Source organism: Heterodontus francisci, chromosome 1 (assembly GCF_036365525.1).
Source record: "Heterodontus francisci isolate sHetFra1 chromosome 1, sHetFra1.hap1, whole genome shotgun sequence".
NCBI classification, from domain to species: Eukaryota; Metazoa; Chordata; class Chondrichthyes; order Heterodontiformes; family Heterodontidae; genus Heterodontus; species Heterodontus francisci.
Window position 1 is genome coordinate 72744930 of NC_090371.1, and position 27671 is coordinate 72772600.

The 27671-nt window shown below is 43.0% G+C and overlaps 1 protein-coding gene across 5 annotated transcripts in view; it reads right to left on the reverse strand.

Moving 5' to 3' along the window:
* The window catches only part of kiaa1328 (KIAA1328 ortholog), a 356647-nt gene that overhangs the window by 247811 nt on the left and 81165 nt on the right, over window positions 1–27671 (reverse strand). For all 5 annotated transcript variants that reach the window (XM_068031587.1, XM_068031551.1, XM_068031569.1 and 2 more), the window contains one exon: window positions 19931–20046. In XM_068031587.1, the coding sequence (XP_067887688.1) occupies window positions 19931–20046 (116 nt within the window). The remainder of the gene's footprint in view (window positions 1–19930; window positions 20047–27671) is intronic.

Here is a 27671-nt window from a genome sequence, read left to right on the forward strand (position 1 = left end):
ATCTCAATAAATGACTCAGATTTGGCCACATAGTTTTTTTTTTATGTATATAATGTAGACTTCATTTTGCAAGCTGGAACGTCAGAACTGTGTCTCCTAGCCTGTCGGAGGAAGACCTTACACAAATCAACGATTCTGAGAAGACCGCCATCATTAACAACGAGCTCAGTAGACTCAATGTGGACATTGCAGCACTTCAGGAGACTCGCCTCCCTGCGAGTGGATCTCTAAGAGAGCAAGACTACATCTTCTTCTGGCAGGGTAGGGATCCTGAGGAACCAAGACAGCATGGAGTGGGCTTCACCATCAGAAACTCTTTGCTCAGCATGATAGAACCACCCTCAAATGGCTCAGAACGCATACCGTCCATCTGACTGTTCACCGCCTCTGGTCTAGTACACCTACATCTATGCTCCAACACTCTGCTCCCCACCTGAAGCTAAAGACCAGTTCTATGAGGAACTCCATAATATCATTAGTAGCATCCCCAACACCGAACACCTGTTCCTGCTGGGGGACTTTAATGCCAGGGTTGGGCCCTCCTGCCTTGGGCGCTATGGCATTGGAAGGATGAATGAGAATGGACAGAGACTGCTTGAGTTATGTACCAATCATAACCTCTGCATCACCAACTCATTCTTTCACACTAAACGCTGTCACCAGGTTTCTTGGAGGCACCCAAGATCACGTCGTTGGCACCAGCTGGACCTCATCGCCACAAGGTGAGCCTCTTTAAACAGTGTTCAAATCATACGCAGCTTCCACAGTGCGGACTGAGATACCGACCAATCCCTGGTGTGCAGCAAGGTTAGACTCAAACCAAAGAAGCTGCATCACTCCAAGCGGAAGGGCCGCCCGCGCATCAACACCAGCAGAATTTCTCATCCACAGCTGTTACGTAAGTTTCGAAATTCATTTGAAAAAGCCGTTCATAACACTCCCACAGGGGATGCAGAGACCAAATGGGCCCACATCAGAGATGCCATCTATGACTCAGCAATGACCACCTATGGCAAACGTGTGAAGCAGAATGCAGACTGGTTTCAATCTCACACTGGAGAGCTGGAACCTGTCATAGCCGCTAAGCGCATTGCACTGCTGAACTACAAGAAAGCCCCCAGCGAGTTAACATCCGTAGCACTCAAAGCAGCCAGAAGCACTGCACAAAGAACAGCCAGGCGCTGCGCAAATGACTACTGGCAACACCTATGCAGTCATATTCAGCTGGCCTCTGACACCGGAAATATCAGAGGAATGTATGATGGCATTAAGAGAGCTTTTGGGCCAACTATCAAGAAGATTGCCCCCTTCAAATCTAAATCAGGCGACACAATCACTGACCAACGCAAGCAAATGGACCGCTGGGTGGAACACCACCTAGAACTGGACTCCAGGGAAAATGTTGTCACGGAGACCGCCCTCAATGCAGCCCAGTCTCTGCCAGTCATGGATGAGCTGGACGAACAGCCAGCAAAATCGGAACTCAATGATGCCATTGATTCTCTAGCCAGCGGAAAAGCCCCTGGGAAGGACGGCATTACCCCTGAAATCATCAAGAGTGCCAAGCCTGCTATACTTTCAGCACTATACGAACTGCTTTGCCTGTGCTAGGACGAGGGAGCAGTACCATAGGACATGCGCGATGCCAATATCACCCCCCTTTATCAGAACAAGGGTGACCACGGTGACTGCAACAACTACCATGGAATATCCCTGCTCAGCATAGTGGGGAAAGTCTTCATTCGAGTCGCTTTAAACAGGCGCCAGAAGCTGGCCGAGCGTATCTACCGAGGCACAGCGTGGCTTTCGAGCAGAGAGATCCACCATTGACATGCTTTTCTCCCTTCGACAGATACAGGAGAAATGCCGTGAACAACAGATGCCCTTCTACGTTGCTTTCATTGATCTCACCAAAGCCTTTGACCTCGTCAGCAGACGTGGTCTCTTCAGACTACTAGAAAAGATTGGATGCCCACCAAAACTACTGAGTATCATCACCTCATTCCATGACAATATGAAAGGCACAATTCAGCATAGCAGCGCCTCATCAGACCCCTTTCCTATCCTGAGTGGCGTGAAACAGGGCTGTGTTCTCGCACCTACACTGTTTGGGATCTTCTTCTCCCTGCTGCTCTCACGTGTTCAAGTCTTCAGAAGAAGGAATTTTCCTCCACACAAGATCAGGCGGCAGGTTGTTCAACCTTGCCCATCTAAGAGCGAAGACCAAAGTACGGAAAGTCCTCATCAGGGAACTCCTCTTTGCTGATGATGCTGCATTAACATCTCACACTGAAGAGTGTCTGCAGAGACTCATCGACAGGATTGCAGCTGCCTGCACCGAATTTGGCCTAACCATCAGCCTCAAGAAAACGAACATCATGGGACAGGACGTCAGGAATGCCCCATCCATAAATATCGGCAACCACACTCTGGAAGTGGTTCAAGAGTTCACCTACCTAGGCTCAATTATCACCAGTAACCTGTCTCTCGATGCAGAACTCAACAAGCGCATGGGAAAGGCTTCCTCTGCTATGTCCAGACTGGCCAAGAGAGTGTGGGAAAATGGCGCACTGACACAGAACACAAAAGTCCAAGTGTATCAAGCCTGTGTCCTCAGTACCTTGCTCTACGGCAGCGAGGCCTGGACAACGTACGTCAGCCAAGAGCGATGTCTCAATTCATTCCATCTTTGCTGCCTCCGGAGAATCCTTGGCATCAGGTGGCAGGACCGTATCTCCAACACAGAAGTCCTCAAGGCGGCCAACATCCCCAGCATATATACCCTACTGAGCCAGTGGCGCCTGCGATGGCTTGGTCATGTGAGCCGCACGGAAGATGGCAGGATCCCCAAGGACACATTGTACAGCGAGCTCGTCACTGGTATCAGACCCACCGGCCGTCCTTGTCTCTGCTTTAAAGACCTCTGCAAACGCGACATGAAATCCTGTGACATTGATCACAAGTTGTGGGAGTCAGTTGCCAGCGATCGCCAGAGCTGGTGGGCAACCATAAAGGCAGGGCTAAAGCGTGGCGAGTTGAAGAGACTTAGCATTCAGCAGGAAAAAAGACAGAAGCGCAAGGAAAGATCCAACTGTGTAACAGCCCCGACAACCAATTTTATCTGCAGCACCAGTGGATGAGTCTGCCACTCTAGAATTGGCCTTTATAGCCACTCCAGGCGCTGCTTCACAATCCACTGACCACCTACAGGCGTTACCCCCATTGTCTCTCGAGACAAGGAGGCCAAAGAAATGTAGACTGAATTACTGATGTATTATTTTCATTCCAAAACATCCTCTAAAGAAATTATCCACAAAATTATATATATTGGTCAATCTACCATGGCACTGCAAATGGTAAATCAGAATAAAGTTTCCTATTTGTATCTGTTGCCTTTGTGTAGCTGTTTCTTTCTACTGAGTCTCTCATGTCTTTTTCTCCCCCCAACTTTTATTCCTTCTGTGTCATCATCTGCCTCTCTCTCCTTCTCCGATTTCTTTTTTCAGGCAGGCAGTATAACATGGAAAGAAGCCACCAATAGCAGGAGGGTTGCCTTTCACAGTTGAAAATCATGGGGAAAATATAGCCCTTAGTGGTTTACTTCCTATCCTCTCTCCCAATTATTCATGCGTCCAGCATCCCTTTACTCCCATCACATTCCCTAGCCCTTCAAGTTCCCATTCCTTCTACCCACTCGCTCCTTGCAATATCGCTCATTTCCTCTTCCACCAAGACCACGAATTTCTACAAGCTGATTCCTGCTATTTTCTTGCTCCAGTCATGTCTCCTACCCTTTCACCTTCCCACTCTCTCTTCTGCCTACTACCCAGATTTCTATCACTACCTTTACCGCTTCCCCTTCAAACTATCTACTCAAGCCGTGCATCCACCCCTTGCCTTCCTCTGCTGGGCACTCATCTAACCCTAAAACCTATATCCACCTTCTCCCAACTTTCACTCCCCCTCCCTCCCCCCACCAAGGGTAAATGGCAAGAGGCCAGATGCCCACTCACTTCTTCAATGACCTTCCCGCCATCACAAGGTCAGAAGTGGGGATGTTCACTGATGACCGTACGGCATTCAGTTCCAATCGCAACTACTCAGATAACGAAGTAGTCAGTGTCTGCAATCAGCAAGACCAGGACAACATTCAGGGCTTGGGCTGATAAGTGACAAGCAACATTCACGCCACACAAGTGCCAGTCAATGACCATCTCCAATTAATTAATAAAAATCTGGAATTGAAAGCTAGTCTCAGTAATGGCGCCATGAAATTATTGATGGTCATAACATCTCATCTGGTTTACTAATGTCCTTTAGGAAAAGAAATTTGCTCTCCTTGCCTGGTCTGGCCTACATGCGACTCCAGACCCATAACAATGTGGCCAACCCTTCACTGCCCTCTGAAATGGCCTAGCAAGCCACTCAGCTGTCAAGAAAAATTGGGGATGGGCAACAAATGCTGGCCTTGCCAGCAATACCCACATCCCATGAAATAATTTTTTAAAACTCCAGAGAGAGAATTTAACCATCTCCCCCTCACATTCAATTGCACTAACACTGCAGAATTCCCCCACCATCAACACCCTGGGATTACCATTGACCTGACACTTAACTGGATCAGCCACATAAATACTGTGGCTACAAAAGCAAGTCAGAGGTTGGGAAATATGTGGCAAGTATCCCACCTCCTGAATCCTCAAAGCCTGTCCTACAAGACACAAGTCAAGAGTGTGATGGAATACTCCCAACCCGCTGGGATGAGTACCAAGAAGCTCGACACCATCCAGGACAAAGCAGCCTACTTGACTGGCATCCCATCCACCACTTTAAACATTTACTCGATCCAACATAGGTGCACCATGGCTGCAGTGTGTACTATCTACACGATGCACTGCAGCAACTTGCCAAGATTACTTTGACAACACCTTCCAAAACCACGACCTCTATCACCCAAAAAAACAAGGGCGGCAGACACATGGGAACACCACCTCAAGTTCCCCTCCAAGTCACACACCACCCTGACTTGGAAGTGTATCGCAGTTCCTTCACTGCTGCTACATCAAAATCCTAGAAATCCCTCCCTAACAGTGCGGTGGATGTACCTACACCCTCTGTATTCAATGGATCATACTCTGCCATTTCCTCCACCTTCAAAGTGATACCACCACCAAACACATCTTCCCCTCCCCTTTCAGCATTCCAAAGGGACCGTTTCCTCCGCAACACCCTCATCCACTCCTCAATCACCCTGAACACCCCCTCCCCTTCCCATGGCACCTTTCCATGCAAGCGCACGAGATGCACCACCTGACCTTTTACCTGCCTTCTCACCGTCCAAGGTCCTAAACACTCCTAAAAGGTGATACAGCAACTTATTTGTACCTCTTTCAATTTATTCGCTGCTCATGGTGCAGTCTCCACTACACTGGGGAGACCAAATGCAGATTGGGTGACCTCTTTGCGGAACACCTACATTCAGTCCACAAGCGTGATGCTGAGCTTCCAGTCGCCAGTCCTCTTAATTCTCTACTTTGCTCCCACTCTGACCTTGGCCTCCTGCAGCTCAATGTAAGTTTGAGGAACAGTCCCTTATCTTTCGATATGGCACTTTACAACCTTCCTGATCGGAGTTCAACAATTTCAAATCAAAACCTCTGCCCCCATTTTGTTTCCTTCTGCTTTGCTGGTTTTGGTTTTCCTTTCATTTTTCTCTTTTTTTTTGCTTTTGGATGGCACCTGTTCATGATTCTGCCATTCACACCTCCTCTAGATATATCTTTTGTTTCATTACTTGTTCCATTACCACACCCTTTGGGCATGCACCATCAACCCTTTTGTCATGTAATCTCTCCTAACTTCCACCCTTTCACAGAGCTTCCTTTACGTTCTTTTTCCCACCCTCCTCCTTTTCACATGCTTCAACCCTATACAATCTCTAACTTTTCCCAGTTCTGATGAAACAAAGAGCAGGACTGGTAAAGAAATATTGAAGATTATAACAATCAGAAAGTAGAGGGAATAGGGGGCGGGGTAGCTGTACTATTTAGAAAAGATATAATGGTAGTGGAAAAAAGACATAAGAAAGTTAGTAACAGAATCCGGATATGATTGGTGATCACCCTCAGGACAGGTCCTCTGCTCATTTCTCCACGCCTCGCAATCTTATACCTTCCTCTTCAGCTGCTTGTACAAGTCTCCCATTTTCAATTTCAAGTTGTCTAACATCACCATTCTTTCTCCCTCACTTGGTCTACATCCCTCTAATCTTCCTTCAGTTACCTCTGTCAGCAAGTTCTCATGTCTTAGAATATGGCCAATCCAACCTTGTTTTTCTTTCATATTCACTAACAATCTATCCTCTGCAACCATCCTGAGAACTTCTTCATTGCTCCCGTGTTCTCTCCTACTGACCCGCTCCATCCTTCGCCAGAACCACATTTCACAACTTTCTAGTCTTGGATGTCCGCTTTTCTCAAGGTCCATGTTACATAAGACACTCCAAATCACAGTCTTGATAACTCTTTTTAAGATCGCTACTCATTCCTGTACTGAGCAATTCTTCATGTCTGGAGAATGCATTCCTTGCTATTGTTTGTCTAGCTCTGATTTCTTTCTGGCAGTAATCATCTTCTGACAAGATGCTTCTGAGCTACTGAAATTGAGATACTTGTTCCAGCTGTTGACCATTTATTTTGACCACTGCTTCCCTACCATTATTTCTTCCAATCTTCATACCTTTTGTCTTTTTTTACATTAATTTTCATTCTGTAGGCTTTCACCACTGCATTGTCTATCCATTAGTATCTGTAGATCTTCTGTTGTACTAGCCACTAGAGCCTGGTCATCTGCAAATCTCTCTACCTTCACCAACTGACCTCCTACTTTGACACCTTTCTGTACAATCAGGGTGGCATAGTGGTAATGTCACTGAACTAGTAATCCTGAGGACCAGGCTAATGCCCTGGGGACAAAGGTTCAAATGCCACCACGGCAGTTGAGAGAATTTAAATTCAATTAATTCAAAAAAATCTAGAATTGAAAGCTTGTCTCAGTAATGCTGCCATGAAACTATCAATTGTCATTAAAACCCATCTGGTTCACTTATGTCCTTAGTGGACAAGGACGGTTCTGCTGTCCTTACCTGGTCTGGCCTACAGGTGATTCCAGATCCACAGCAATGTGGTTGACTCTTAACTGCCCTCTGAAATGACCTAGCAAGCCACTCAGTTGTCAAGGACAATTAGGGCTGGGCAAAACATGCTGGCCTCACCAGCGATGTCCATATCCCACGAAAGAATTTTTAAAAACTTCACCGAGTGCTTCTTTTATCACTGCTTCCGCATAGTTGTTCGAGAGCAATGGTGATAGTAAACAGCCTTGTCTCACCTAACGCCCGATTACACCAGGTTCAGTTTCACCAACTACTATGCTGATTATCACTCTGTAGATGGGACAGACTGCTCCAATCATTCTTTTATGTCTCCAGTTAGCTCTGATCGCCTCCAGCACTTTGAACAGCTTTTGCCAGTTCACCTGCTTGAAAGCTTTTTCGTAATTCACAAAGCAGGTGTCTACTTCTTGCTTTCTATGTGCCTTTTGAATAACACTCTCATCACTGCTCCAGCCTCTCTAGTTCCACAACCCTTTCTAAAACTGAACTGATCACAGCTGAGGCTTGCCTTGCCTTCTAATCTATTTGCTAAGATCTTTAATATTATCTTGGATGCATGCGTAATCAAAGTTATAGTGCGGCACTCTTCACATTTCATGGTATTTGCCCTCTTCCCCAATGGGACCATTGTGCTCCTCAAAGTCTTCCAGCCATTCTCCCTCACTGTACATTTCCTTATACAATTTAATCAGTTCTCTTGTTGCCTTCTCTCCAAGTCCTTTTATCATTTTTGCAGGAATTCAATCACATCCTTCTGCTTTTCCTGGCTTCAGTTCTTTACAGCTCTAATTATTTCACAATCCAGAAGATTCATATGAATTAAATAAACAGATAAGGGATCAATCACACTAGTAGAAATATACCTACAGACCACCTAATATTGGAAAAAAGGTGGAGGAAGAAACCAACTATGTGACATGATTAAAGGGCATAAAATCTCCCATGATTTTTATTTTAACTATCCCCCCAAAAAACTGGCAAGAGGTAGAAAAAGGGGTATAGGGAATGGAGCTTTTACACTGTGTGCAGGACTTCTTTGTTACCCAGTATGTAAAAAACCCAACAGAGCATGCTGGTTCTGGTATTAGGAAATGAACCAGAGCAGATAAGAGAAGTAACCACAGAGGAATATCTATTGTATAGTAAGGCTCAAGATAAAGATTGAGTAGGATTGGACTAAGATGAAAACCAAAGTAATAAACTGGAAAAAAAGCTGATTTTATGATGAGGAGAATGGAACTAGGGAAATAAACTTGAAAAATTTACTGACAAATAAATAGAACAGCAGTGTGAAACATTTAAAAACAGTGATCAGAGTCCAAGAAAAATATATGCCATTAAAAAACAGCAAACTAGCCAGTAATGACACACCATGGATGAAGAAAGAAATAAGAGAAAAATTGAAAAGAAAGAAAATGGCATACACTAAGCATATAAATAGAGAGAAGGACGGCAAAAGGAAATACGATAAGGTTTGGAAAAAAGTCAAAGAGGAATTGCAAAATTAAATCATAGAATATAAGAAATATTCTACAGACACAAATAACAAAAGAAAAATCATGATAAAGATAGGGCCACTAAGGAATACACATGATAAACTCACAGGTAATGACAATTAATTGACATAAATATTAAATTGTTATAACCGAGGCAGGAGGAGTGCACTGTCTTTTCTAGTTTCACTTCTTCACAGGTCACAACATCTATTTAAATGTTTACCTGGTTACAGACACAGCCAATCGTATACTCTTTTTTTTTTATCCCAGAATAAAATACACCAACCAGGTTTCTTTAATAAACCACAAAATTATCAGTTTATTATAAAACAAGGCTTAACCAGTAACGAAGCAAAGCATTAACACACCGATTAAAAAATATGAAAGTGCCCTTTTAAAAAAAATTTCCCAATTACACACACACTGGAAAAAATACAGAAATTCACTCTGCAGAGGTCTGTTACAAAAAAAAAAGACAGAACTACTTTGGCTAAATACTTGCTAATTCTTGAAGAAAGAAAGAATGATATAGAAGGAAGTCAGTTGTCCCTTTTTTGGTCCAGCATCCGGGTATACGGAGACGGGTCACTGGGTTCGTTTCAGAAGCCGTCCATTCTGGAGATGTCGAGAATTATTCTCGTCGGCTTTCTAGTAGCAATGTGGCATCAAGGCTTTTTCGCCAGCACACACTTGAATCGCAGGATTTTTTCCAGCTCCTCAGGAGCTATACGGCACCAGGAATTTTTTCCCACATTGGATCCTGGCAGGAATCTTCACAAAGGTAAAGGTGGTAGTGAGCCGGGTGATTTAGTTTCTCCTTGGCAGGAAAACACCAACTGTTTTCAAATAGTTCATACAACAACTAATTGAAAACAATCCAAACCCCAAACAGAGAGAACAGAGAGTCAATTCATGACTTCCATAAACCTTGACTTGTGGCTTCTGTTACGACCAGGTGAGAAAGAGGTCTAGGGTTCCCTTTCAGCATTCACCTGGTCTTACTGTAACATTGTTGAATTTTAAACACACCATGTTTTTAGCTCCCCCTTGGTGAATCCTTGTTCACCACTTTACAATTATAAGGCAAAGAAACCAGCACAAACAGGCTTTCTTAGGTTTAAAGAAGTAGAAATTTATCAAACTTAAACTCTAATTCAGTTAACGCCTACGGATACACGATGCGCCCACACTAGCATGCATACACGTTACCCACATGCAGATAGAGACAGAACAGAAGAAATAAAGTGGAAAAGTCTGAGACAATATCTTCGAGCTCACTGTATAGTCCTTGCTTGAAGATAGATCGTTCTTTTCGTTGGGGCCCAGTATTCTTCTTAAACCTTTTTCAGTGTAGGAGACTTTTCTCTCCTGGGGTTCATGTGGCTTCAATGGATTCCGAAGCTGGTGAGAAAGAGATGGGAGCAGACAGGAGGGGCTCTTTTCAATCCAGCAGCCAAGAGTTTTCCGCCAGTTCAAACACTGTCTCTACAATTTAAAACTCCCCAAGTTGGCCTGCAGGGTGGTCATGTGACTGACTGGTTTGACCAAGTCTCTTCCGTGTAGTGTATGGGAGCAGGGGATAGCTCCTTTGTTCCAACACTGTCTGCTAATATGCAAAAATGTCTTTCCAGTCAGGGGGCCTGGCAACCTCTCCTAACAGGCCTTCTCTTCTTCCCAGCAACAATTTGAAATTTAATGTCCAGGTGGCGAAATTAATGTGCTTCATTCTTGGCAGGTAGGGGCCTGCATGACACTTCTCTGTAACGATTTTCCCCCAAGTCACCAAGGGTTCTGCTGTTTTCTGAGCCCAAATCAGATAACCTCCAAACAATATCTTGTCCTGTCGGTGAACTTGGTAAAAAGAAAACATCCATGGAATCTTTTCAGTTTTAACACAAGTCCTCAAAAAATAAAGCATTAAAAAAATGTAAGAACTTTCGTAACACTTCCATCCTTAGAGGAATGAATGCCATTTTTAAATACGTTTCATTACAAACTGAAAAACAGAAGATGAAAAATTATTAAAACACATTTACACACTCAAACCCATTGAATCTTTATAATTTAGGTATAAAGCTGAGGATTGGAAGGATCTTAGAATAGCTTTCAGTGACTTATTGACAAGGACACCTAGGGCCCTTTGCACATCTACACTTTCTAATCTCTTACCATTGAAGAAATACTCTGTACATCTGTTCCTCCTACCAAAGGGAATAACCTCACATTTTTCCACGATATTCCATCTGCCACATTCTTGCCCACTCACTAAGTCTGTCCAATTCCCCTTGAAGTCGCTTTGTATCTTCCTCACAACACACATTCCCACCTACTTTGTGACATCCGCGAACTAGGAAATACATTTGGTCCCCACAAACAAATTAATATATATTGTGAACAGCTGGGGCGCAAGCACTGATCCCTGCGGTACCCCACTTGTCACAGCCTGCCAACGCGTGAATGACCCATTTATTCCTACTCTGTTTTCTGCCTGTTAACCAATCCTTAATCCATGCCTGTATATTACCTCCTATCCCATGTGCTTTAATTTTGCGAATCAATCTCCTGTGGGTGACTTGGTCAAAAGCCTTCTGAAAATCCAAGTATACCACGTCTACCAACTCCCCTTTATCAATTCTGTTAGTAACATCCTCAAAAAACTCCAACAGGTTCATCAAACATGATTTCCCATTCATAAATACATGTTGACTATGCCCAATCAGATTATTATCCAAGTGTCCATTTATCACATCCTTTAGAATAGATTCCAGCATTTTCCCAACGACTGATGTAAGACTAACAGGTCTGTAATTCCCTGTTTTCTCTCTCCCTTCCTTCTTAAATAGTGGGATGACATTTGCGACCTTCCAATCTGCAGGAATCGTTCCAGAATCTATAGAATTTTGGAAGATGATCACCAATGCATGCACTATCTCCTTAGCTACCTCGTTCAACACTCTGGGATGTGGCAGATCAGGTCCTGGGGACTTATCAACCTTCAGCCCCATTAATTTCTCCAATACAACCTTCTTACTAATACTAATTTCTTTCAATTCCTCATTCCCCCCCAATACCTTGGATTTCTAATGCTGGGAGATGACTTGTATCTTCCTCAGTGAAGACAGGCACAAAGTAATCATTTAGCTTCTCTGCCTTTTCTCTATTCCCCATTATAAATTCTCCTGATTCTGCCTGGACCTACATTTGCCTCAGCCAAACATTTCCTTTTTTCGTACCTACAGAAGCTTTTACAGTCTGTTTTTATATTTTTTGCTAGCTTACATTCATATTCTATTCTCCCTTTTTTTTCCAGTTTCTTTGTCCTCCTTTGCTGTATTCTAAAATCCTCCCAATCCTCAGGTTTATACCCAAATTACCCACAACTTCCTGAAAAACTTTAGACATAAAATTTGAACCTTGATCCGACTGAATCTCAATCGGTAACCCATGTCTAGTGAAGAACTAGGTTAACTCCTCTACCACTACCTTAGCAGAAATTGTTCTCAAGGGAATGGCCTCCGGGAACCGAGTAGCCATATCCATGATAGTGAGTATATATTGGTGCCCTGCCTTTGTTTTCGATAAAGGTCCTACACAGTCTACCAACACCCGACTAAATTGTTCCCCAAAAACGGGTACAGGAATTAGAGGTTCCGGTTTTATGACAGGTTGCGGTTTTCCCACAATCTGGCACGTATGGCACATTTTACAAAACTGTACCAGGTACTTGGAAAGACCTAGCCTGTAAAAAGGTCGACCAATACATGACTGGGTCTTCCAGATCCCCACATGTCCCGCTATAGGAATTTCACAGGCTATCCTTAATATTCCCTGGCGTTACTACTATATAAAACAACCATCCATTCTTCATCTGCAGATCTGTGGAGCTCTCCACTTCCTCATCAGAATCCCATTTTTAATAGAGTAGCCTTCCAGAACTCCCTTTGCTTCAGTTACAGCTGATTGTGCCATTTTATTTAACTTTGGATCGGCTTGTTGAGCCTTGATCAGAGAAGACTGACTGGGGATTTGGATAATCTGAAGGAAATGTTCAAAGAAAGTTTCAGATATTTGGATATCAGTCTACGGTGCCAATTTACTCGGGTCACGACCCATGAAGGAAAAATTCCTGGAACCTTTTCCTGCAACTGTTCTGTCTCTTGAACTTCACTTGGTTTTTCCGTGACTACTGGAGAAGCTATTACTCTTGCTCCGGCCAAATCATATCCCAGGAGTAGGCCAACTCCGTCTATCGGCAAACTATGGACAAGTCCTACAGTTATCGTTCCAGACATTAGGTCACACTCCAGGTGCACCCTGATACAAAGGTACAGGTATATACTCCCTGCCAATACCATTCACTAAAACCTTGGCATTCAATGCACTCGCTGGTAGAAAAGTCATGCTTTTCCCCAGCGAGAGAATTTGGGTGGCTCCTGTCTCCCTAAGTATAACTCTAGGTTTACCTGCCTCACTTGAGGGATAAGGAGTTACTTTTCTTTTTGACAAGAATTCCCTACAACTCTCAGGTATCTTGTTCACAACCTCCACCACCCCCACCCTCAGCAGTTTTTGTACTTGGCCTGACAGCTGCAGTCAGAGTTACAGCCTCATCTGTCGTAATCCCTTTCTCTACCGTGGCTTTCTGCACCCCAATAAGTCCCATGGGTTTACCCCGCAACTTCTGTACAAATGTGTCCCACCTTGTGGCAATGGTAACACTTTGGCTTTCGGACCTCACTTCCACCCTCAGCATCTTCCTTTCTGGCGTGAGGAGATCATCCCGGGGAGTTTGCAGCTGTCCTTTCTTGTCCCTGGCTACTTGCCTTCCTTTCACCCTCCCACCTCCTATCCTTCTCAGGTTTGTGGGGATGATGCACAAAGGACTTGGGCTTGTAAACAAGGTCGCAATCATCAACAATTTCTGCTACCTGTCTGGTTGTTGAAACTTTCTGGTTATCTACATGGGTTCTTACTAATGGAGGGAGTGAATTTTTCAATTCTTCCAGGAGAGTTAGTTCCCCAAGGTTCTCATATGTGGCCTCTACCTTTAGTGCCCACATCCAATAATCAAAATTAATTTGCTTTACCCTCTCAATTCTATACAAGTCTGCCCAGGCTGTCTCCGGAGGTTCTGCAATTCTTGCCTGTACGCTTCAGGGACTAACTTATAAGCAGCAAGAATAGCCTTTTTTGCCATCTCAATCTGCAGAAGCCTCCTCAGAAAGCATGGCATAAACTTCATGAGCTCTGCCCGTCGACCTGCTTTGCATAAGCAGCGTCCAGCTTTCCTTTGGCCATTTCATCTGTCTGGCTATCTTTTCAAAAGAAATAAAAAATGCCTCTACATCCCTTTCCTCAAACTTCGGGAGGGCTTGCACAAATTTAAACAGCTCTCCAAAGGGTCCTGGGCTGGAATCAGATCTTACCCACCAAAATTCTCACTGGAGTCAAGACCACCCCTTCGTCTTAGTTCCATCTTTTTCATTCGAATTCCCTTCCTTCTCTTTCACTTTCCCTTTGAAATTCAAGCCTACGTTTTTCCAATTCTATTACTTTTTCTTTGTCAAGTTCAAGCTGCCTCATCTGCAACTGAATTTTAGCTAATTCAACTTTTCTACCATGTGATTTGTCGTCAAATGCTGTGCTATTACTGCAATTATGTATGCTTTCTTAGCTCCTGGTTTTAACTCTAACACCAACAATTCTGCCAAATCCTTTAGCCAAGCCTTTGTTAAGTTTCTCAAATCACTCGGGGATACATCTGCCCTCCCCAGAAAGGTCGTAGCAACAGACAAAGACATTCCAGTAGTGTAAACGTTACTCTAATGCACATGAAACCTGTTTTATTCCTGTTCCTCTTTTAAGTTAGTATCACCCCACTTATAATTGCACGCCGTAGGCTTTGGGTACCCCGGACAATTAACCCCCAATTAGATGTTCCTCTTCTCCACAGGTCACATCTATTTAAATGGTTACTGACACTCTTTTTTTCAATCCCAGAACAAAATACACCAACCAGGTTTCTTTAATGAACAACACAATTATCAAATTATAAAACAAGACTTAACCAGTAACGAAGCAAAGCATTAACACACAGATTAAAAAATATGTAAGTTCCCTTTTTTAAAAATTCTCCAATTACACACACACATTTGAAAAAATACAGAAATTCACTCTGCAGAGGTCTGTTACAAAAAAAAGACAAAAAAAAAACTACTCGGGCCAAATACTTGCTAATTCAGGACGAAAAAAGAATGAAGATATGGAAGGAAGTCAGTTGTCCCTTTTTTGGCATGGCATCAGAGCATACGGAGACAGGTCACTGGGTTCGTTTCAGAAGCCGTCCATTCTGGAGATGTCAAGAATTATTCTAGTAGGCTTTCTAGGAGCAATGTGGCATCAAGGCTTTTTCGCCAGCACACACTTGAATCGCAGGATTTTTTCCAGCTCCTCAGAAGCTATACGACACCAGGGATTTTTTCCCACATTGGATCCTGGCAGGATTTCTTCAGAAAGGTAGAGGAGGTGGTGAGTGGTGAGCTGGGTGATTTCCTTTCACCTTGGCAGGAAAGCACCAACTGTCTTCAAACAGTAACAACTAACAGCTAACTGAAAACAATCCAAACCCCAAATAGAGTCGACCTCCTGACTTCCATAAACTTGGACATGTGGCTTCGCCATAACCATTTTTCCCCAAGTCACCAAGGGTTCTGTTGTTTTCTGAGCCCAAATCACAAATGACCTCCAGCACAGGTGGCTTTCAAACAACATCTTGTCCTGTCTTTTCAGTTTTAACACAAGTCCTCAAAAAATAAAACATTAAAAAAAATGGAAGCACTTGCATAACAAAATGTTTGCTTTGGTAATTACAATCAAAGACAACTATGTTGTATATGACATTAGAAGAGATCAAAACAGATATGAAAACCTTTAATTTAGAAAGAGGGAGATAAATGATAAACTAATCAAACTGGGAATGCATAAACTCCCAGTTCCAGATGGATTGCATCAGTGCAAGAAGTTAGGGAATAATTTGCAAAGGCACTATTACATACAATATACAGCACAGAAACAGGTCATTCGGCCCAAACCAATCCATGCCATTCAAACTTCCTCCCATCCTTCTTCATCTAACTATATCAACATAACTCTCTATTTTCCTTATTCCCTCATGCTTATCTAGCTTTACCAAAATGCATCTATACTATTTACCTCAACTCCTCTGTGGTAGCGAGTTTCACTCTCTGGGTAAAGACATTTCTTCTGAATTACAAATTTGATTACTTGACTATCTTACATTGATGGCCTCTAGCTTTGCTTTTCTCCACAAGTAGAAGAATGCTTTCTTAATCTATTAAAACCTTTCATAATTTTAAAGACCTCTATTAGGTCATCTCTCAACCTTCTCTTTCCAAGAGAAGAGGCCCAGCCTGTTCATCCTTTCCTAGTAGGATTAACCTCGCAGTTCTGGCATCATCTTTGCAAATCATAGGTTTTAGCCATGGCTCAGTTGGTAGCATTCTCACCTCTGAATCAGAAGATCGTGGGTTCAAGTCCCACTGCAGGACTTGAGCACGGAAAAAAAAAAATCAAGGCTCACGCTCCATTGCAGTACTGAGGGAGTGCTGCAAAGAGGTACTGTTTTTTGGATGAGACGTTAAACCGAGATCCCATGACACTATTACGAATAACGCAGTGGAGTTATCCCCAGTGACAGGGTTCCCCTGTCCTCAGAATCACCATAAACTAAAAAGATGTTTGATCCAAGACCTAAATAAGACATTATTTTGGTTAATCATTGTTTTTTTCCCTAAAATTCTTACATTTTGAGGTGTAATGCTAAAGTGTGGCATTTTCAGGTGTCATGATTTTTTTTTAAAGGAACGACATACCAAATACAAAACTTCTGTAATATAGATAGTACCCAACATTGGAGAGACTGAAAAACACATAGGGAGCAACTTTAAGGGACTTGGAGGCTGATTTGGAGGTGAGTGGGGTGGGGAGAGCAGGGAAAATAGCAGAGAAAGACATTGTGCCTGACGTGTTCTTGCCTCCTCCTGCTTTTCCTGGAGACGGCTTCTGTGGGGTGACAGCATCCTGCCCAGTAGCGGTAAGAAGCCAATTAAGCTTGTTTAATGGGCAATTAGCAGCAAATTTCCAAATGCAACACATGGGCCCCACTCTGTGTCAGAACCTCGGTTAATCGGAGGCAGGAGGTCGGAGCAGCATGAAAATAAAATGCAATCCGACCATGTAATGGTGCAAATGGCAAACCCTGTGGGCATTCGCAGGCAGAGGCTTACCATTGCAAGAGCAGCTGCTGGAGACTGGCCTCACAGATGGCGTTTGGGGTGCAGAGATGGCTGCCTGTTCCCTCAGCCATTTCACTCTGCCCTTATGTGAGGAACAAGAGGATGGCCAGAGTGAGGGTAGGGCCGATCAGGGATAGTGGAGGGAACTTGTGCCTGGAGTCGGAGGAGGTAGGGGAGGTCCTAAATGAATACTTGGCTTCAGTATTCACTAGTGAGAGGGACCTGGTCGTTTGGGAGAACAGCGTGAAACAGGCTGATATGCTTGAACAGGTTGATGTGAAGAGGGAGGATGTGCTGGAAATTTTGAAAGACATGAGGACAGATAAGTCCCCAGGGCCAGACAGGATATACCCAAGGATATTAAGGGAAGCGAGGGAAGAGATTGCCGCACCTTTGGCGATGATCTTTGCGTCCTCACTGTCCACTGGAGTAGTACCAGATGATTGGAGGACAGCAAATGTTATTCCCTTGTTCAAGAAAGGGAATAGGGATAACCCTGGGAATTATAGACCAATCAGTCTTACGTCGGTAGTAGGCAAATTATTGGAGAGGATTCTGAGAGACAGGATTTATGATTATTTGGAAAAGCATAGTTTAATTAGAGACAGTCAGCATGGCTTTGAGAGGGGCAGGTCATGCCTCACAAGCCTTATTGAATTCTTTGAAGATGTGACAAAACACATTGATGAAGGAAGAGCAGTGGATGTGGTGTATATGGATTTTAGCAAGGCGTTTGATAAGGTTCCCCATGGTAGGCTCATTCAGAAAGTAAGGAGGCATGGGATACAGGGAAAGTTGGCTGTCTGGATACAGAATTGGCTGGCCCATAGAAGACAGAGGGTGGTAGTAGATGGAAAGTATTCAGCCTGGAGCTCGGTGACCAGTGGTGTTCCGCAGGGATCTGTTCTGGGACCACTGCTCTTCGTGATTTTTATAAATGACTTGGATGAGGAAGTGGAAGGCTGGGTTAGCAAGTTTGCCAATGACACGAAGGTTGCTGGAGTTGTGGATAGTGTGGAAGGCTGTTGTAGGTTGCAACAGGACATTGACAGGATGCAAAGCTGGGCTGAGAAGTGGCAGATGGAGTTCAACCTGGAAAAGTGTGAAGTGATTCATTTTGGAAGGTCGAATTTGAATGCAGAATACAGGCTTAAAGACAGGATTCTTGGTAGTGTGGAGGAACAGAGGGATCTTGGGGTCCATGTCCATAGATCGCTCAAAGTTGCCACCCAAGTTGATAGGGTTGTTAAGAAGGCGTATGGGGTGTTGGCTTTCATTAACAGGGGGATTGAGTTTAAGAGCCGCGAGGTTATGCTGCAGCTCTACAAAGCCCTGGTTAGACCACACTTGGAATATTGTGTTCAGTTCTGGTCGTCTCATTATAGGAAGGATGTGGAAGCTTTAGAGAGGGTGCAGAGGAGATTTACCAGGATGCTGCCTGGACTGGAGGGCATGTCTTATGAAGAAAGGTTGAGGGTGCTAGGGCTTTTCTCATTGGAACGAAGAAGGATGAGAGGTGACTTGATAGAGGGGTACAAGATGATGAGAGGCGACTTGATAGAGGGGTACAAGATGATGAGAGGCACAGATAGAGTGGATAGCCAGAGACTTTTTCCCACGGCAGAAAGGGCTATCACCAGGGCGCATAATTTTAAGGTGATTGGAGGAAGGTTTCAGGGAGATGTCAGAGGTAGGTTCTTTACACAGAGAGTGGTGGGTGCGTGGAATGCACTGCCAGCGGTGGTAGTAGAAGCATGTACATTAGGGACATTTAAGCGACTCTTGGATAGGTACATGGATGATAGTAGAATGAAGGGTATGTAGGTAGTTTGATCTTAGAGTAGGTTAAAGGTTCGGCACAACATCGTGGGCCGAAGGGCCTGTACTGTTCTATGTTCTATGTTCAACAGAGCACTGACACTCCAGCCTCTGTGAAGGCTGCCGGTGCGCCGATTGGACCTCCCTCCTTCTCAACCCACCCATGTCTTTAATTGGATGGTGAACCCAGAGGCAGGCTGCTAATTGGTCACCTTACAGAAATTTGACCTGGAAGGCATGCTGCTCTAATGGTCTGGTTACAGACCCACAAATGATCCTGACGGCCAATAATAATCTACATCCAGAAAATTCATCACATCATCTCTGTCAATTTAGAAAGGTATACAAATGATGCTTTATTGTAATGTGGATCACCTATATATTCTCTCAATGTGGAAAAATGCTTCAACACCAGTGCTAAAAAAAGGAATTAAATGATATAAATCAAATCCACGACACACTTGCCAAATTTCAGCCAAGTTCTTCTGAATGCCAGTCATGCATAGCATTAGCAAAAAGCCGTGCACTATGTATAAAGAACAGAAGTTCAGTATCAGAGACATTACTCATAGAATTATAGTAACTTACAGCACCATTCCACCCATCATGCTTGTGCTAGCTCTGTGAAAGAACCATTGTGCATCGTCTCACACCCCCGCTTTTTGTCTGTTCCTCAAGTGCATATCCAACTCTCTTTAAAATTATTTTTGGATTTTGCTTCCACCACCTTTTCAGGTGGAGCGTTCCAGATCCCGACAGCTCAGTGAAAAAAATTCTCATCTCATCTGTTTAATCACTGTAAACGTGCACAATCAGCTAATTAGATCACATTGTTTACTTATGGAATTTGAACTCATCTTTGGGGAAAGGACAACATACTATGATTATTCAACTTGGTTGTTTAAATGTAGAATTGCAACAGCCAAATAACCTCACCAACTTATTCTACAAACTCAAAATTAGAGGCTGGCACTGCAAGATGTTGAACTAAAGTGGCTCTGCACGCTATCCAATTTGTCTTAAACTATATTTAAGTATCCTGAATACATAGGATACAGATGTATTCTACTAAATAGTATGGCACATAATATTTTTTACTTCAAAAATGTTAGACCAGTTAAGGATATCTTCCTGCTCAGTCACAATGAGTTCATTCTGGTCCTCCAGCTCTCTGATTTTCTTTTCAAATGATTCCTGTTCAACTTTTAATCGTTCCAAAGTTTCTTCTTTCTCCTCACTTACTCTAGGTAGATAAGCATATAAAACAAGCATTACATTTTATACACAGGAGAAGCAGCTAAATTTTAACTGAAATGTGTTTCCAGCACTTAACCTTCATTCATGTATTCTCCTCCATGTTTGATGAAAACTAATTACTCTAGTTCCTCAAAAGTGCATTCTGCTACATTATATGTTATATTTTAGCCTCAATTCCTGGTATATGATGAATTGACTTCAGTAAGCCAGAGTGGTATTGAAATGCTACAACTGGTTTTAGCATCAGAGGAACTCCTGTTGCAATTGCAAATGGATCCCAATGGAGAAGAGGGTCTGGCTTGCTTGTTTGCCATGACTCCCAACCAATTATCCCAGCAAACTCACTGTCGAGGTTCATTTATGAAGAATTACTTGGGCAAGGTATCAAAGGGCCACAACCACCAATGCAGTCATGAGGCATTACTTTCAGTTGGGGGAAGGAGGAAGCAAACAAAAGAAAAAGAACACAGACACAATATGCGCAGCCACCCCAGATTTCATATTTCACAGATCAATCACATGAAATAATGGTATACAAAAAAATGACATCAACTTAAGGAGTAGAACTGAATTTATCTCCTGCTGCTCTCCTATTACCTGTGATATATTTTAATATAGCAAGCCAAAGAAAGCCTGCAAAATACAGCCACAAAAATCTGCCAAAAATCAGAGATTTCCAAGTATAAATTGAAATTAATTTCTCCCAAAGAAAATCTTTCTTCAAAGTACAGTTATAATTTTCTTGTAGCTACATACTTTGCAATCTAAATAATACAATGAGAAATCCTAAAAACTTGCTTCAGTTCCAATGTTACCACTGTAGTTGTCAATTTGCTCAATAAGTCACTTATCTCCACTTTTGGCCCAGCAATGTCTTACCATCTCCTGTCCCAATCATTCACATTGATATTCATCCTACCTTCACTCCCTTAAGTCCAACATGGACATATTGATTGCATCTGGTGCACAACTGGCTGAACCACCCCTTTACAGATCTGGTTAGACCACATAATGTGCTATTAGGCCTTATTCTCCTCTGCTGCTTCCTCTCTTTCCCTTACCCACCAAGCTAGACATTCCCCAAGCACCTCACTGCCCTTGCCCTGATACTTGTCTCTCTCTAGTTTCCCTTTCATTTCTCCCTATGTATTCTCTGATCTCATTTCATCATGGTTGTCACCTCCTGCTCCCTTGACCCCATTCCTACGGAACTGCTTACCACACAAATTCCCATCTTCCCTTCCCTTACTAGATTGCATTGTAAATGGTTTCCCCTCCCACCTTAAAGACAGTGGCCCCCTCCTTTAAAACTGCCATCATCCCATCCTCAACATCCCTTCAACACTTCTGTCCTTGCAAACTACCACCCCCCTCTCCAACATTCTTTCCCTCGCCAAAGTCCTTCAACATGTCTGTGTCCATCTTTCCTGCACTGAATATTGCCAATCAGGTTTCTACCTCTCCCACAGCACAAACAATCCTAACCAGTCATGAACAACATTCTCTATGACAGTGACCATGTCTATTACCCTTCCCCATCCCCCTCAACCATTCTGCAGCCTTTGACACAGTCACACCATCCTCTGAGTGGGACTGCCTCTTGCTTGGTCCTGCTATCTATTCAGTGTTATGAAAATTATTCTGTTTTTTGTTAAAATAATTTTTGAGGAATTCATAGTCAAACTGAAGAAATGTTGGACTAGTTTTTTTCAAGAAGGCCATCAAGAGGACACTGAAGGAACTGGTTTGGCAACAACTTTTACTGGTGGTCACATGACTCAGGTTAAAAATAGAACGGAAATCCTGGTAAGTGAGGAAGATGGGGGCAGAGAAGCGCCAGTTGCGCGCCCCTGGATAGGACAGAACCCCAGCTCAGCCCAGCCTGTTTCATCTCTTTAAAAAGCCTGCCGAAGGAGAGAATTCCCAAGGAAGGAGAGAAGACCACAACCCTGCTTCACAGCACCTCTCTAAAAGACCCTCAGAAGTCCACAGTGTCAACTCATCTCATCTCCTGTCTTTGAAAAAAAGCCTGCTAAATTAATTTTCAATGCTGCCTGAAAAGAACTGTTCTAAAAGATCTCAGTGACCCATCTACGTGTACTCTGAGGCAAGATTGTATGCCAGCTTTGGAACACAACATATCTCATCTGCCGTTTTCTTCAAGAATGAGCAAGTATTCAGCCCAAGAGTTTTTTTTTGTCTGCAATAGAGCTCTGAACTAAAATCCCTTTTATTTTGCTAGTTAACTGGTATATGTATCTATGTGTGTGAGTGTGAAGGGTTAAGGTAAACAAAAAAGGAACTCTAAAAATTTCAACCTGTGTGTTTATGCTTTGCTTCATTACTGGTTAAGAATTGTTTTATAATAAACTGATATTTTTGTTGTTCATTAAAGAAAACTGGTTAGTGTGTCTTATCCTGGGAAAAATAGGAGGTATATGATTGACCATATCGGTAAGTGGGAAAATTTAAATATATGTTGCGACCTGTGGAGAAATGGAACTAGGTTGGTCATAACACCAGGCATAGTCAAAACATCTCTAGCGAATCCGTCTTCCCACCCATGACCTCAACTCCTCTAAGGATCCATCCTCTAACCGCTCATCTTCCTTATTTATATATGATGCACCTTGATATCACTTGCAGACATGGAACCAGCTTCCACAAGAGCTGGCAACAGCACACTTTACTTGTCCACCAGTTCTCTTAACCCCTCCAATGCCTCTGGAGTCTAGCTAAGCAATGGGAAGTTATGCCATTGTCTACAGCCTCTGCCACAAAATCTTTAATCTCATCACCAATTCCAACCCATTTCCCAGTCATTGCCTCGGACAAAAATAAAAAGAATTGCCATCAAAAGAGTTAACAACTCGGCATCCTTTTCAACCCAAACCTGAGCTTCCAACCGCATATCCACTCCATCACAAAGACTGCCTATTTCTACTTCAGCCCCTGCTTGCAATTTCAACGTTCCTCCTTACAGTCTCCTATCCTCCACCCCCTGTAAACATCAATTTGTTCAAAACTCTGCTGCCTCTATTCTCTCCCTCACCAAGTACCACTTGCCAAGTACCACCTGTCCTCACTGACAGAGACTGGCACTCCCAGTTCAATACCTCAAATTTAAAGTTCTAATCCTCATGTTCAAACCCTTTAATAGCCTTAAATAAAAGCAAAATACTGCAGATGCTGGAAGTCTGAAACAAAAACAAGAAACGCTGGAAATACTCAGCAGGTCTGACAGCATCTGTGGATAGATAAGCAGAGTCAACATTTCAGGTCAATGACCTTTCATCAGAACACCTTCCCTGCCCAATTTTACAACCTCCTCCAGTGCTAAACAATCTCAGAACTGTCTGCTCCACCCTCTTAAGTATGCCTCTTTCTATACCCTACCCTTGGTGTGTACACCTTTGATTGTCAAGGTCCCATGCTCTACAATTTCCTCCATAAACCATTCCACCACCCTCTCCTCCTTGAAGATACAGCATTAAAAAAACAACACTAGTGAAGTTTTTGTTCACATCTCCAAATATTTCCTTTTTTTGGTTTGGTGCCCATTTTTTTGATTATACCCATGAAGCATGTATGATTTTAGTCTACATTAAAGTCACTATGCAAGTTGTTTGTGATACACTAGGGTTTAAAACAGTGATGCATATATTATCATATTATTTTATTAGTAAATGCTGGTTTATTTGAACATTTTTAAATGATACAGATTTGACTGAGAAGTGTGAGGTGATGCATTTTGGGAGGACTAACAAGGCAAGGGAATATACAATGGATGGTAGGACCCTAGGTAGAACAGAGGGACCTTGGTGTACTTGTCCATAGATCACTGAAGGCAGCAGCACAGGTCAATTAGGTGGTTAGGAAGGCATATGGGATACTTGCCTTTATTAGCCGAGGCACAGAATATAAGAGCAGGGAGGTTATGATGGAGCTGTCTAAAACATTAGATAGGCCACAGGTGGAGTACTGTGTACAGTTCTGGTCACCACACTATACGAAGGATGTGATTGCACTGGAGAGGGTGCACAGGAGATTCACCAGGATGGTGCCTGGGCTGGGGCATTTCAGCTATGAAGACAGACTGGATAGGCTAGGGTTGTTTTCCTTAGAGCACAGAAGGCTGAGGGGAGAAACTGATTGAGGTATACAAAATTATGAGGGGTGTAGATAGGAAGAAACTTTTTCCCTTAGCGGAGGTGTCAATAACCAGGGGGCATAGATTTAAAGTAAGGGGCAGGAGGTTTAGAGCAGTTTTGAGGAAAGATGTTTTCACCCAGAGGGTGGTTGGAATCTGGAACACACTATCTGAAGGGGTGATAGAGGCAGGAACCCTCACAACATTTAAGAAGTATTTAGATGAGCACTTAAAACATCATAGCATACAAGGCTACGGGCCAAGTGAGGGAAAATGGGATTAGAATAGATAGGCTTGATGGCCGGCGCGGACACGGTGGGCCGAAGAGCCCGTTTCTGTGCTGTATAACTCTATGAAAAGTTAAACTCCAGAATTACATAGAAATATAGAAAATAGGAGCATGAGTAGGCCATTCGGCCCTTCGAACCTGCTCCGCCTTTCATTATGATCATGGTTGATCATCCAACTCAGTAAGCTGTTCCCTCTTTCTCCCCATACCCTTTAATCCCTTTAGAACCTGGAGCTATATCTAACTCCTTTTTGAAAATATTCAATGTTTTAGCCTCAACTGCTTTCTGTGGTAGCGAATTCCATAGGCTCACCACTCTCTGGGTGAAGAAATTTCTCCTCATCTCAGTCCTGAAAGGTTTACCCCGTATTCTTAAACTATGACCCCTGGTTCTGGACTCCCCCACCATCGGGAACATCTTTCCTGCATCTACCCTATCAAGTCCTGTTAGAATTTTATAGGTTTCTACAAGATCCCCCCTCACTCTTCTGAACTCCAGCGAATATAATCCTAACCGACTCAATCTCTCCTCATAGTCAGTCCCGCCATCCCAGGAATCAGTCTGGTAAACTTTCCCTGCACTCCCTCTATAGCAAGATAAGGAGACTAAAACTGCACACAATTTGCCAGGTGTGGCCTCACCAAGGCTCTGTATAATTGCAGCAAGACATCCCTGCTCCTGTACTCAAATCCTCTTGGTATGAAGGCCAACATACCATTTGCCATTTTTTAACCACCTGTTGCACCTGCATGCTTACCTTCAGCGACTGGTGTACGAGAACACCCAAGTCTCGCTGCATATTCCCCTTTCTCAGTTTACAGCCAGATAATAATCTGCCTTCCTGTTTTTGCTACCAAAGTGGATAACCTCACATTTATCCTCATTATACTGCATCTGTCATGCATTAGCCCACTCACTCAACTTGTCCAAATCACCCTGAAGCCTCTCTGTATCCTCCTCACAACTCACCCTCCCACCCAATTTTGTGTCATCTGCAAATTTGGAGATATTACATTTAGTTCCCTCATCTAAATCATTAATATATATTGTGAATAGCTGGGGTCCGAGCACCAATCCCTGTGGTACCCCAGTAGTCACTGCCTGCCATTTGGGAAAAGACCCATTTATCCCTACTCTTTGTTTCTTTTCTGCCATTCAATTTTGTATCCATTGCCATACACTACCCCCCAATCCCATGCACTTTAATTTTACATGCTAATCTCTTCTGTGGGACTTTGTCAAAAGCCTTCTGAAAGTCCAAATAAACCACATCCACTGGCTCCCCCTTATCAACTCTACTAGTTACATCCTCGAAGAATTCTAGTAGATTTGTCAAGCATGATTTCCCTTTCGCAAATCCATGCTGACACTGCCCGATTCTACCACCGTTCTCCAAGTGCTCTGCTATAAAATCTTTGATAATGGACTCTAGAATTTTCCCCGCTACTGACGTCAAGCTGAATGGTCTATAATTTCCTGCTTTCTCTCTACCTCCCTTTTTAAATAGTGGTGTTACATTAGCTACCCTCCAATCTGTAGGAACTGTTCCAGAGTCTATGGAATCTTGGATGACCACCAATGCATCCACTATTTCTAGGGCCACTTCCTTAAGTACGCTGGGATGCATACCATCAGGCCCTCAATTGGCCTTCAATCCCATCAATTTCCCCAACACCATTTCTCTACTAATACTGATTTCCTTCAGTTCCTCTCTCTCACTAAGTGTTCCCCAACATTTCTGGTATGATATTTGCATCCTCCTTTGTGAAGACAGAACCAAAGTATGCATTTAGTTTGTCAGCCATTTCTTTGTTCCCCATAATAAATTCCCGTTTCTGACGGTCAAGGACCTACATTTGTCTTCACCAATCTTTTTCTCTTCACATACCTATAGAAACTTTTACAGTCAGTTTTTATGATCCCTGCAAGCTTGCTCTCCTACTCTATTTTCTTCTTGTTAATCAATCCCTTGGTCCTCCTTTGCTGAATTCTAAACTGCTCCCAATCCTCAGGTCTGTTGTTTTTTCTGACAAAGTTATATGCCTCTTCCTTGGATCTAATGCTATCTCTAATTTCCCTTGTAAGCCATCGTTTGGCTACCTTCCCCGTTTTACTTTGGCGCCAGACAGGGATAAACAATTGCTGCAGTTCATCCATGTGCTCTTTAAATGTTTGCCATTGCCTATCCACTGTCATCCCTTTAAATAACACTTCCCAATCCATCATAGCCAACTTGCACCTCATACCTACATAGTTTCCTTTACTAAGATTCAGGACCCTACTCTCAGAATCAACTACGTCACTCTCCATTTTGGTGAAGAATTCTATCATATGTCTCGTTTGGCAAGCTCCAAACAGATGGTATTCAGCATTTGACAAAAGCAAGGCATGCTACACAAGCTGCAGCATAAATTCAGCTTTCCATAAGTTTTGATTGCTCAGGAAAATTAGTCGCTCCAACAATCCGAAAGTAGACGTGTAGATATTCAGTGCACATCAGCCGCCTGCACGATTGAGCTCATTTCTATCCTCAAAACTCTAAAGATAAACTCCAGTTCAAGGTCAAAGGAAATTATGCCCCATTTCTCTTTGGACTCACCTGCCAAATTGTTTACTGATGTCGTTACAAGTGTTACGACCAAGGTGGGAGGAGTGCACTGTTAATTCTGTCCCACTTCTCCACTGGTCATAACATATTCTTTAAAGTTTTCCACTTGCTGAAACAGTCAAACAGATACACAATTTTTCCCCCAGAATAGAACACACCAAACCAGGTTTCTTTACTGAACAAAATTTAACCATTTATTATAAAACAAGTCTTAACTAGTAAAGAAGTAAAACAATAGCACATAGATAAACTTTTTAAATAACCAACATTAATTTTTAATAAGTCCTCTTTTCTTCTTTAACCAATTTTTAAAATCCTTTTTTAACTTTAGACCCTCGCACTCACACATATATATTCCTATACCTAAATCAGTTAACCAGAAAAAGTTAAAAAAAAGAATTTTATCAGAGCTCTGTGACAGAGAAAAAAAACACAAATATAACACTTGCTCATTCCTTGAAGTAAACAGCAGATGAGATATGTTGTTCCAAACTGGTATTCAGTCCAAACTTCTGAGTACGTAGACAGGTCTTTTAAAACAGTTCTTTTAGAAGCAGCCTTGA